The 13,760-nt window shown below is 37.9% G+C and overlaps 1 protein-coding gene across 1 annotated transcript; it reads right to left on the bottom strand.

Annotated features, from left to right (window-relative positions):
* Nucleotides 1-1,002: 1,002 nt before the first annotated feature.
* Nucleotides 1,003-5,357, bottom strand: LOC122656857 (protein CNGC15b-like). Its single transcript, XM_043851535.1, has 7 exons — nucleotides 4,760-5,357; nucleotides 3,969-4,524; nucleotides 3,669-3,881; nucleotides 2,877-3,169; nucleotides 2,669-2,780; nucleotides 1,882-2,118; nucleotides 1,003-1,722 (listed from the first exon to the last, which is right to left on the bottom strand). The coding sequence occupies exons 1-7, from the start codon at nucleotides 4,786-4,788 to the stop codon at nucleotides 1,021-1,023; spliced, it is 2,142 nt and encodes a 713-aa protein (XP_043707470.1). The 5' UTR covers nucleotides 4,789-5,357; the 3' UTR covers nucleotides 1,003-1,020.
* Between the last annotated feature and the right edge of the window lie 8,403 nt (nucleotides 5,358-13,760).

Raw genomic sequence — 13,760 nt, forward strand, 5'->3', positions numbered from 1 at the left:
TTGGATGTGCACTGGACACTATCTTGTACTGGAGAGGAGCAGCGTCCAAACTAGACTTGGATCCTCTCCAGCGCGGGAGGATTTCCACCGCACATCCAACGGATGGGCTGACTCAATCCACATTGGGATGTGTGTGTGCTGGTGTGTGGATCGTGCCAGTCCATCCATTGGGGACACAGCTCCTCTCCAGCGCGAGAGGGTTATCCAATGCACATCCAACGGATGGGCTGGCATGATCCACACACCAACACAATCTACACTCCAAAGTCTTAACGGTTGACACTTGACCAATGACCACGAACCATGACCACGAACCCAGTCCATTGATTTGTTAATAATTGATAATAAAAAAAATTGAACCAATTATTGGATGGAATTGTTTTTTACTTTTTTTTTTTGTAATGAGTAATAATTTCTTCCAATGTCAAATCCCATAAACAAATTCCCTTTACAAATACAATTTTCAACTTGGTTAGACACTTAAAATCATATTGGTGTGTTAGATCCTAACACTTGAATATGCTGTGAATCTATAAAATAACTCAAGATTCAAGAAACAAATCAATTTAGAGACTCAGGTTGGGAATAATCTCACATCGACTAACTCTGGGATCTTGGATGTCTTCATATTCCAATCGAGTCTCTCCACTTAACAACTTAAGCTTTTGGATTAAACACTTAATCATGGTATCAGAGCACCAAACCCATCATTAAAGATATATCCGTGTACACCTCAACATAGTATCAGGTCAACAGAATCATCTGTACAATCTCCCAAAAGAGGTTCAACACGTGAGGGAAGCTTTCCCTATAGTTCCTCAACATACCCCTCATGTAATAAAATAAATAAATCGCCTACAAATCGGTAGGCTAAAATAGAAAGATAATTAGTATGCACATTACTCACACCATTCACACACTATGCCCAGAGGTTACCCAAAATTAAAAAGGAGAAAAAGAGAAGACTAGTATTCCTAGAGGCAGGCCAGTTTCCCAGTTTAACACACAATTGGTTCACTTTCATTCCTCCTCTGCTGTAAAATCAGGCTCTGCTGGTTTCTGCAATGAACTAACAACAACAGAATCTGACCCACATGACTTGCATCCTCCTCTCCCAGTGCTTGCCGCTAGCCGTGCTGCATACATAGCTAAGCCTGTGCCTGTTTGGGGAATGGACATATCCATTTGTTCAAATACTGGCTCATGTGAGATGGCCATGGGGCTTTCCTTAGCTCTGAGTTTAGCTGCTTCTTTCTGCTTCTTAAACCGCCGCCATGCTGCTTGTATGAAACATACAGCCCATGTGCGCCAATGGTGCGAGTAGAACCGGAACTTATGTCTCAGTTGCTTGCTATGGAGTCTTCGGAATTGTGAAGCTACAAACCTCAAATCCTCAGCAATGAGCGCAAATGTCTCAACCTCCGAAATCGCCTTTACTGTCCTAGTGGATGATGGGAGGTTGACACTCGGACATGGGTCAAGGGCCCATGTCAGTAGTTCTTCACCACAGAAGTCACCGGGGCCAATGCGACATGAATTGAAGAAACCAGTGCGTCCACCATTGGTAGTGTATGAGTCTAGGTGACCTCGGATAATGAAGAGCATCTCATTGACAGGGTCACCCTCACGCACTAGGCATGTCCCTTGGGTGCATAGAGCAGGCTTGAGTCTCTCACATATAGCATCCAACATCCGCTCATCCATTTGGTCAAACAGTGGAACCTGTTTTCATTTCATGAAGAAAAACTCAAATCAGATGAGTATTAAGCGGTGGTCATCAATTCAATAAAAATGACAATAATTCTGCACATCTAATATAGCACTAATTGAACTAGGCTGAAGCGATCCAATTTGAGGTCAAACTGATGATGATTGACTTACTCGTCGAACAAGATCTAAGCAGAGGTGGCGCTTGATGTCTCTTCGGAGGTCCAAAGGGAGACCTTTGAGCAGGGCTTCTTCATCAACTCCTCGTGTTGCAATCCACTTGTACTGGTCATATCTTCGTACACACTGCCTCAATTCTTGTGGTAGCTGCCTATGACGCATCCATTGCTCTGTATCTGTTCTCCTGATCCTCCACTCTTCCAATCGGATAGTTGTGGATTGGAGATATGTCTGTTTAACATGATTATTACAGAATATTTCAGATGAAAAATAAACCAATATAGTTAATCATTTTATACTACAAGTGGAACAATGTCCTGACTTGGAATTCTGACAATGAAGGCACAAGTCTTAGAGTATCTAGTTTTAATGTAATGAGAACTCTCTACTGAGCTTTAACCCATATGATATGTGATACATAATATTGTGTAAACATTTGAGAACTAGTTTCCAGAATGCATCTTGAACTAAATTTCACAAGGAGGGTAATTGTTTTGAGTGTTATTTAGTAAGCATGGAGGTCCCTAGAAAACAAAAATAAAGAGTCAAGGGCAGTGTGTCACATTCAATTACCTCTTGAACCATATATCTCAGACTAAACATTCAGAGGAAAATAGAAATAATTTGTATAGCTTAACCAATAAGATTTATATTGGTACTTTCCACCTTTACCCACGAAGAAACAGTCAAAAATTACTCAGGATGTTCAATTCTCTCTAAAATGGAAGAGAGACAAAGCAAATTGCTAAGAACAGATACCATTAATACATGCTTGACTTACTTGCATATTCCCGATAAGCAATGCAAAAAGCACCAACCCAAGAATTGCAATAATGATTGCAAAACTTATTTCTCCAACATAAGTGCTTGTCAAGAGATTCTGTCCTAAAGAACTGCAAAGGTGATAGAAACAAGATTAGGTTCAACTATCATTACAAGCATATCCTACGGTTAATTGAATTTAAATGGGAGGAAAATAAGTTAGCTACCTCAAGTTTCTTAGACCCCACCACAGACAGTAGAAGTATTTGCTGAAGAACGATGAGGAGGTAACTCCAGAGGTCACCGCATCAGCATAGATACCAAACTCAAAGAAGCCATTGTTTGGATTACATAGATTTGTGATGTTGCTTGACTCAAACCAATTGACCCTATAAGGGTTGTCCTTCACATCACAGTCAAAGAAACTATATTTACAAGATGGGTTCTGAAGACTGCAGACCTTTCTCCAGCATGCTTCTTGTCGCTCAATTGATAAAAGGTACCAGCAGGCTCCTAATACCTATTCAAACAATAAAAATAAATGATCTAACAACTATTGAACTTAGAAAAACTAAACAATTGGGATTAGGCAAAAAGAAAAGGTTATCGGCATTCTATTTAGTCGAAGTCCATGTCAAACTGAAAACTACCATCTCTACATGGTTCCTACACGATTGTCAATGCTTAATTTATGTAATGTCAATGAACTACTATTAATATCAAGATCAAATATGCTCATAGGAATGAAACATAGCATTACGCTCAGTAATAATAAAGCTGATGTGAGCAAGCTGCTAAAGCTTCCCATGCTGATTATAGCTAAACCAAGACATATTTATGGATGCAGCACTGCCGATTAATGCTTGAAAAATTATTCAGTTCAAAATATGAAATCTATCTAAATGGTAAAACAATCTGTGATTTAGAAGGAAAATTTCAGTTTTTGTAAGCATTGCTATTATTGTACAACTTCCAGTTTCAATAGAGAAGTCCAGAAAGAAAACAATTGTCTTACTTACATGGCTTGCCAACATGTAGAGCATCAGGTTATAAGCTGCCCCTGCCCATGCTGTCTCTGTAACAACCCCGGTGGACTTGACAATTTGTGATGATAGAGGAAATATAAGGAATAGCCTTGGAAGGTATTGGAAGATAATGATGAAGCGAAGCATATTTTTGGTATTGGTCATTGTTGAACCATTTAGATTGGGGATTACTACCCAAATTAACACCTGGAAATAAAGCAATATTATATACGGAATTGGAAAATTGAGATACTAAGCCATTACCATAAGTGATGGAAAATAGAAGTACCATACCTGTGGAAGGGGTAGTGCAGCCAGAAGGTCAATCCAGAAGCTCCTGGCTAGGTACCTCGAGGCGATCTTTGAAGGGTCTATAACAAGCTCCCCTCTCCCAAATACACGAGAGGAAGGAGCAACGTAAGCTGTTCGAAGTCGGACAAAAATCTGAATGAAGTAAAACGTATCTGCTATCAATCGTACAATAGTAAGTGCTACTTCAAGGGGCATCCCTATACCTATGCACACCTCCTCTTCCTGAACCCCCGGCAAGTAAAACAACAGAGGATCCACAAAAAGAGAAATCAAACACGCTACCAAGAAAATCTTATTCCATCTATGTATCACAGGTCCTCGAGGATCCAATATCTTCTTCTTTACTTTCTCATAGTCCTCAGAGAACACTCTGGACAATACTTTAGATCTCAAGGACCTTCCAGTCTTCTCGGGTGCATCCCTATCAACTTTGTTAGAGTTTGGTTCCGATATGTGTTTCCAATCAATCTTGTACATGAGCTTAATCCCATTATCTCCATTGGTTTTGAATTTTGCTTCTTCAAGATCCTCTTGAAATCTGATCAAATTTATAGTTTGGGGAAGACAATTTAGAAACTGGTCAAGTCAGAAAGGCTTAGCCATTTAATCAAACTATATATGATCTAAACATATGCAAAGAACTATCCCACTCATTCTAATTTTCATATAAAAATTTAGCAGAGATTCTAATGCTTTAAAGAACAAAGTAACACAAGAAACAGCTAGAGATTGCATTGATATCAATTGCAGCAACGAAATTGTAAAGGACAAACCTTATTGATCTAGAATTACCATAAGCCATGGCACTTCCTCTGAACAATCTTCCCTAAAATGTATCTTTCAGTTAGTGGATTTGATAGAACATCATCATCTACTGGTATAAAAGAAAGGCAGAGCTCCACAGATACGAGGTCATGAACCACCAGAAAACGATGGAATTTGAGCAGTCAGCCACAAGAAATGAAGGGACCCTCTTCTGTTAGCTTTTGGTTTTTTCTATCATCGGGAACCATGTGAAGTGGGCAAAAATCTATCAACTTGGAGAAGAAGCGAAACTGTGAAGACTCACTCCTTTAGAGTCAAAAGTGCAGGTCAAACATGTGAATAGATCATCTGGATCTCTTTTCTTTTGCTAATAACTCCAAAAAGATCAATCTCATGGGGCTGCTTAGCCTGCTTTTCCCCAAGAATCCTGGCTTTCCCTAATCACTCTCAATTTGGGCAAAAGCATAAACTGATAAGAGCAACAACCCCAAAAAACCAGATTTCATAAATACCCTTATTTTCATAAAAAAAACCTTGAACAAGAAGAGAACCAAATTCTAAAACTGCAATACTTTGCTTGCCAAAGAGATGGATAAGAATTTGAATTGATTCAGTAGTAGGACTAAACCCTCTAGTTCTTACCATCCATAAATTTTGTCTCCACTGACAGGATTGAAGAAGAGAATTAATAAAAGTTTGGAGAATGGAGACAGCTACTGTTTTGAATAAGAAAGAACAGAGAGACCCAAAAGCAGGTTTACCAAAATCAAGATCAAAGGGAATATTTAATACAGGTTTTACAGAAAGGGTCTCTGATGGAAGACGAAAATTTAAATACTGACATGAAAAGGATCTAGTTTCTTGGTTTTTCTTCTTCTTCTTCTTCTTTTCAGTGAGAGAGATTGTGTGTGTAACCGTAATGCAATTGAATGAAGAACAACTGTAGAGTAGAATAATCAAAAAAAAAGAAAAAGAAAAAGATAAAAGAGAAAAGAAAGTGTAAACTTGAAGACATTGTTCTGTCCCTACCCAACGAATATGGATCATCACTAAACTCTCTGAAATATTTCTTTGAAAGAGAGAGAAGTTAGGATAGAGGAGTTAGGACTTAGGAGTGGGACCCATGAATCTTCTGGATCCCTCCTGACAAGTGAAGTGACGAGTGGAACCGCGTAGTGTGCAGTGATATATTTTGTCTTTAAATATGACATTTCGTTTTAAAGGTACGAGGTGTTGACAACGATGGACTCTCTATGAGTCATGACAACTCACCTCCTCTTTGATATGTTTCCAAAAGAGTTCATTTTTCACGCCAAATGTATTGTTTGTTGCTTACTCTTTCTTCCTCTCTCTCTCCGCGGATCTTTATCACCTCCTGTTTGCTGACCGGCCCAGTTCCCCAGTTCTTCTAACAAAGGGGGCTGAAATGATCTCTCTGCCCATGCCCAAACACCCTGCCTAGGTGGGATCCACCATCCCCTATTAGAGAAACTGGGGAACTGGGCCGGTCAGCAAACTGGAGGTGATAATTTTCCCTCTCTCCGCTGCTTCAAAATTTTCTAAGTAATATTTAGGTCTCTCCCTACCCTCTTAGTAGCATAACTGCACACCCGCCCTAATTAAAGTCTTCAATTCCCTTATTCCTTTGAGGAATTAGAATTCTTTTTGGATTTTAAATGTTGAACGAGTGTTCTCAGCGTGGAACATAGGGGTCACGCCATGTGCGGCAGCCAATGAGAGTTCATGTACTAGCACATTATGGGTTGAATTTATCCTATTCATAGGGGGTGCGTTGGTCATTTTCAACCCAATGTGTCTGAGCGTGATCCCTGCGTCCCATGCAGAGAACATTTCCCCTTAAAAGTTGGAGTTTTTGTATAAAAAATTTTTACCTATGCATGGCCATGTATTAATAGGTCCTCCTTAAATACTATCAGAATGTTCATCCGAAAATGACTATAACAACTCCCTATATTTCATGAATCGATGCATGGAATCTCCAATGCACAAATCCCTTCTCCTAAAAAACTTGAACAATGTTTATGTTTAAGGCAACAATTGCACCAGTCAAAAATTGTGAGATGGTTAAAAAAAACCCAAATTTTCTCAAAGGAGAGAGAGAGTGTGTCGGTTCTATCACTCATTATTTGAGAAGGCATAGCAATGTTTTCTCACTTGGCATCATGAGATCTTTTTCTTTAAATGTTTGTAGAATTTGAAAATTCATATTTTTTCTTTTCATTAATAATAAAAAAATTATAACAAAGAAAATGTTCATGATCGATAAACTAGAGATGGGGCAACATGATCTAGAATATCAGATCATGAAAATGAAAGAAATCTCTTTTTATTGGCCCATACCATGGTATGTCAGACAAGAAAACCCTTTTCTAAAAATAATTATAAAAAATAAATTTTTTAATAATTATATGAAAAAATAACTCTGTCCGAGAGTGTGGTTTACGTCAATTCTTTCATGAGTCTAAAAAGACACCTTTACCCTCTTATTTTTAAGAGTTGAGAGATAGATAGATGGGAGTGCTAGCATATAGACTACCCTCTTGTATAGAAATCTAATTCACTTTTTGTTATTATAAATTAAAAATTAGAATTGATTAGTTTTAGTGATTCTGATATTTTAAACCAAACCCAAAGTACAACCTTATAGCGTCTTCTTATCCATAGATTATTTCTTGTTACCCCACAAAAAAACATATAATATTACCGAATTGCCATTACTCTTGAATGGAATTAAAATATAGAATTGCGAGTAATGGGCAGATAGGGGATTTTTTTATTGTATGTGGTTCCTAGTGCCTCTCACAAGAGGATTGTGGACCCCACCCAGGTAGAGTGTTCGATCAGATGCCTCGAGTGGGTCCCACCCCCATCTTATGAGAGGTACTAGGGAACCATACCGGTCAGGGAACCATAGACGAAAACGATTCACAAATAGGGAGGCAAGCAGTCCAGTCGGCAGTCACCATCTCGCCATCCAAATTTGCATGCCCTGTTCGATCCTAACCCTCAATCCGATGGGTGGCGAACTGTAAGTGAAGGTTAAAAAGGTAATTACAATGACACTTTTGGTTTTTTTTTTGGATAAAGAAGAGAATTCTCATGAACAAATTTATGGATGATGATGATGCATTATTAGTAACGGAGGAGAAGATGGGTGGGGCCACTCATTCATTCAAAGGAAGGTGCGGTCTCTTTATTAGAGTTCTGATGACAATGGAGAATGATAAGATCATGGATGGCTTGCCGGCCACCGTGCGCTGTGTCAACGACGGTGGGGCATCACAATTCACATAGGCCGTGATTCTTGCTTGCCATAACAAGGGCATGTTGGAGGACAATTCTTCCCAAGTTTGGTTCATCCGTAGTGAAAGAAATCTTATTTACCGTGGGTGGAGGAAAACTTGATCCTAAACTTATTGCGTACAATATTTCATCATACAGATTGGTTTTCCAACACATTCACATGTAGGAGTTCATGATCAGATCAAAACCATGTTTACGTGATATTCACATAAGTTTATATTAATTGTGGCATCTCTATAGTGTTCAAGTTCTAAATCCCTAAATGATGCATGTGATAGATTTAGAAAATATTATTCTACCCTTAACTTTAGAAGCACCAAAGATACTATCTTGCAGAGTTTTCATGTAGCGATCTAACGAATATATTAATGTTTACATTTAGAAAATATTATTCTATCCTTAACTTTAGAAGCACCAAAGATACTATCTTGCAAAGTCTTCATGTAGCGATCTAACGAATATATTAATGTTTACATTTAGGCAGTGTTTGGTATGCATTCTAGTTGATTTTGCATTCTCAGATGATAAAAAATAGTTATTTTTTATCATCAGAGAATGTGAAATCGACATAGAATGCATTCCAAGAATGTATAAAAACACTAGCAAAAAATGGTTTCACCATTGGATTAAATCAGGCGCCTTCGCATCAATCACATAGCAACGCCATATAAATGTGTGCATGTGATGTCATGGTGCTTTGGTAGTAAATAAGTAATTACATATGGACCATTTATGGCAATCAACCGAAATCAATAAACGGCCTTGTGACCTCTCTCAAACCGCTCGCCAACCAGGGGTCGTAGATTATATTATAGTGTAATAAAATCCCACCACGTGGCCACTTATTATTATATATATTTTTACTATAATTATCAAATTCCTGCTCCCCCACCCCAACAACTGCCTAGCTCAGTTGGTGAGCCGTGGTGCGCTTCATGCCCATGCTCACTAGGAGGTTTCGAGTTCGAGTCTCCTGGCTGGTACCTTATCCCCTCCCCGGTTCGATCCCCCCCCCCTCTATACAAAAAATATATATAAAGCTCCCAATTCCAAAAAATTCCTGCTCCCCCTAACAAACGACACAAAAGAGATAGGTGTACGGGTGGTGATCAACCGCCAAACGACACAAATGGCCCTACATCTATGTCCTCTGCTCATATGTGATATAACAATATTTAGGGGTGTCAAACGGTCGGCTCAGCTCAGTTTCAATCGGGCTAAATCGATTTCAATCTAGGAATGAGTTGAGGTCAAAACAAATCGTTAATGAACTTAATTTTCGATCGATTTTGATTTGATATGGTTTCAATTTATCGATATCGATTTAAATCAATTTGTTTTCAAGCTTGAACCAAAATGAAATTGATTTTAGTAAGGAAAGATTCGATAAAATTACTTTAAATCATCTTCCTCTAGTCAAACAAGTAAACAATCACGTATGAATAGAGAAATTGATTTGATATGTTCATGTTATAATCAGAACAAAGATGAATAAATTGTAAAGAGAAGATCAATGGATAAATAGAATCACAAATCAAATCATTCTTTATAATTGTAAGGGGAAGATAACTAATATTGAAATCAATGGATAACTAATTAGTGAGAATATAGCTAATATTAATATCACAAAATGAAATTTATTATCATATCATTTATTTAAGGAGCGTTGTTTTCTGGGTGGGATGCAGGGGTCACACCACGCGCGCCAACGAATGAGAGCACACACGGTAGCACAAAAGGGGGGTAGAATTTCTGCCATACATGGGGGGCATGACGGTCATTCCAGCCCTTATTGTACGTGGGCGTGGCCCCTGCGTCCCACGTAGAAAACATTCTCTCTTTATTTAACTACCTAACTAATTTTGTATAATGAACAGGGAGATCAATAGAAACATTGTTTATAAATTAATTTCCCTATTCATAACCTCATACTCATAGGTTTGTACAATTCCCCTTACAAACAAAAACTTCTCACTAATAGTGAAATCAATGGATAATCAATTCACCTATTCATAAGCTTGTACTCAAATGATTTTTCTATTAGTCTCATTCGGTGGTTATCAGTCGGTTTGATGTGGTCCGATTTTTAGCTGGTCCTATAATACACCAATAAAAAAAACCAGTTTAAGGATTGGTCCGGTTCACTCCAAGTTTTTCCAATCAGTTTATGTTGGTTTTACCGGTTCGGGCTAGGTTTTGATAACCCTAGATATAATGCAGTAGCAATGTTATGCAGATATTTTATAAGGTAAAGACTCCCTAACCCTAAGGCATATATTATACCTCCTCACATGGATTATTATATTTATTTTTAATAAAAAAATAATAATTAAAATAATTAATGTGAGAGGGTTTAGAGTACCCTGATTTCTTGATCAAAGAACCCTCTCCCATTTCTTACCAATAAAAACTCTCTCCATTTTATTATTCAAAATATAAATCCTTCAATCTAACTTAGGGTAAAAGTTTGGCCCAGCCAGTACGATCCCACCTGAAACATGCCCTAAAAATTTGACGTTACGGGTTGGACTTTTCAGACTAAATATTAGGAATTCTATGCCCAAGCTCAGGTCAGACCGAGCTTGGGCTAACGCCTTGGGACTATAGACAATTTATGGGTGGCACATATTTTATGCCACATAGAAGAATGATGTCGTAATTCTAATATTGGATAACTAGGAAATTCTTTGGCTTGGCAGCCTAACAAACGAAGGGTGGTCTGAAAACGCCATCTATATGGGGGGAGGTTAGCCAAGGCCAAAGGCAACTGCTAGCTTAATTGGTCGGTTTCTTGCCAGTAGATGTTAGGGTTTAGGGTTTAAGCACAAGGTTGCTTAAAACAATACACCATGCATTTCAAGTTTTGAAATAATACAAGTTGCTGTCTCCAGCTAGTATTTATAGGAAAGACTAGGGTTTTTAGGTTAGATGAATTCTATCTAGCGGAGCCCACCACACCCTGATTTTTTATTCAAGTAGACTTATATTAGGACATATTTTAGGGTTATAGAATATACCCAACAATCCCCTCATATGTTCTATATATAGTCAGCACCAAGAATAGATAAACATTGTTCAAACGAAATATTGAATCAAATAAACAGAATGTTTAAAACTTTAACGGATCATAAAATAAACTTCAAGAAATAAAACTTTTTGAGTTTTAGATCGAATCTAAACCCAAACATCTAGAAGTTCCACATGCAAATGAACTAATTAAAAAAAAAAAAGATCATTGCAATCCTTAATGACTTTACTCATCAAGTAAGTCATCATCATCGAGATCCAGATTTAAACATTCTCCTCCATCTTAATCATCCTCTGTAATTTATCAAATATGAATTTCATAAGAAAAATGAATTCAATCATTTGCATAAAGATATAAGAGTATCTAGTTCATCAAGAAGAACTTAGTACAATTCATATAATGGATGAAAATAAATCAAAATTCAACAATAAGCATTACCGTCAAGTTTCTATACAAGAACAAGACCCTATATAGTCTCTTTCAGAAGGACCATATCATGTTTCCTTTTGGAATATTATAATCGCCATAGCAATCACAGATGTTGTATCATCAAGTTTGAAATGACACATCATACTATGAAGGACTGAAAGACAAGTATAATATCAACGAAACATATCAAGACAATTTTCATATTTCTTTGTGGAATAACAAAGTAAGGAAACGTCATATAGAAATTTGCTATACTATTAGATTTGGAATGGTTTCACAAACTGCCATACTTAGTAAGTAATCTTACCAAATTATCTGAAATATGTAAATTATCACAAATGCTTATTATGGCTAGATGAGATTCAAATAATTCAAAATAACATAGGATTAGATTAAGACCGGCCTAAATGGTCTTTAATCTAATTTTTCCCGCACTTTTGAATGTTCGATCTTTGTTCAATCCCTTTATAAGGGCATCTGTCATATTATCCTTCGATCGCACATTGATTGTTAAATCCATGCCCAAACCCCGACTTAAAGCCCGGTCTAACCGATCTGGTTAAACTTACGTAGAATCGACGGTGGTGTACTCCAGGGAGCTATAGGCAACGATACTTAAACCATCTCACAAGATCATTAACTTTGATTTGGGGGAGGTCGTTGAGGATAGGTTCATCGACAAGGACAGGGGGAAGTTTGTCGAAAATGGAGTATTCTGGGCATTCCCTTCGCAAGCGGACCCACAAGGCCCGACCCGATTTGATATACCATTTTGGGACGACTAGGAGTAAGCCATTACTATTATGCCCCGATTGTAGTACAGATAGTATTACATATAGATAATTGATTGAGCTTGGGTGTATAGCACCCTTTTAATTTAAAGATAGTGATGGCTTGTGGGCCTTATATATAAAGTTGAGGCCCAATTACTTGAACCTGAACCTAAGGTTTGGTGTCCAACCAAACAAACCCTAGAGCATTTAGGCTTAAGGACCAACACTCAACCAAACATGCTCTAGTGACCTTTTGGAATAGATAAGGCTAAAGCCACTATTCCCATCTCACTCTAAACCTAAATCGATTTGGGGAGAAAAGAAGAGAAGAAGAGAAAGAAGGAGAGGAAGGGAGGAGGATTTGCACACTTACCATCCCCATTTGGTAAGTCCCTCACCTAACCACCATTACTTCTCTCATCTCTATTAATCTCTATATTCTTGGACTTTGGGTGGTGACCTACCATTAATGGCTTCACCCATCTATTGGAGAAACCATTAATGGAAGGTATTAAAACCTCCTTAATGTGGTAAGTATAGGCTTTCATCCTCCCCATTTGGTGACCTAAGCCATCAATGCCAACTCTAGCTCAAGAATACATGAGCTAGGGTTTATTGATTCCAAATCTACCACCCATCTCATATATAAGCTTGGGTTTAAAGACCCTCTTGATGATAAGACCTAAAACCCTAGGTTAGGATAACATTCTTAGCTATCCTTGTAGGGCATAACCCTAAAATATACCCATTTGAGCCATGAAACGAAAGCCCTAAGCCAAATCTTCAATATGAATTTGTTTATGTAAAAAGGTAGATACAGTCGGGCAAAAACAGTAGGAGCATCCCAGGTGACCTTCCTACCTTTTAAGCCCTGCCTTCCTACCTTTTTCTCTCAGTGAAAAATGGTAGGAACAGTCCAGAAATGCATCTACCGTTTTACAATATTTACATTTTTGAAACCCTATTGATTTCTACCCTTTTGGGGACCTTAGTAGTAGTCTCTTGTGTGTCTTTTTGTGCATCTAGGGCATCCAAATACGGGGGTCGGCTCACATTTTAGCATGCCGAATCATTCACGACTCGATCAAACCAAAACTCAAGGTGAGGAAATCGGATACCTGAACCTATGTTTGAAACGTGTTATGCTTCATGGTTGTGGTTCACCTTTATTTACATGCGTGAATGGTTATCGTGCATGGTCGGTTAATGGACCATGTGTTGTGGGAATATGTTGATTGCAATGCTTGCATATTATACGTATAGGCTAGGGTGCATTATACTTTCAATTCTTCTATTGCAATACTACATTGGCATGAGAGCATATGGTGTGTGTGTGTCGAGATTGAATATGGTTATGTGTGTTGAGATTGAATATGGTTGTGTGTTAAGAACGGATATGGCCATGTGTTGGAATATGAGAATATGTGGTGAATGCAAAATTATGAGATTGATGTG

This window comes from Telopea speciosissima, chromosome 3 (genome assembly GCF_018873765.1).
Source record: "Telopea speciosissima isolate NSW1024214 ecotype Mountain lineage chromosome 3, Tspe_v1, whole genome shotgun sequence".
Lineage (NCBI taxonomy): Eukaryota > Viridiplantae > Streptophyta > Magnoliopsida > Proteales > Proteaceae > Telopea > Telopea speciosissima.

Bases quoted from the DNA above. Each gene is read 5' to 3' on its own strand.
- LOC122656857 (XM_043851535.1), bottom strand. From the start codon at position 4,788: ATGGCTTATGGTAATTCTAGATCAATAAG. The intron at 3,882-3,968 runs GTATGGTACTTC...CTTTATTTCCAG, and splicing joins CTGCACTACCCCTTCCACAG to GTGTTAATTTGGGTAGTAAT. The intron at 3,170-3,668 runs GTAAGTAAGACA...TTGTTTGAATAG, and splicing joins TCTACATGTTGGCAAGCCAT to GTATTAGGAGCCTGCTGGTA.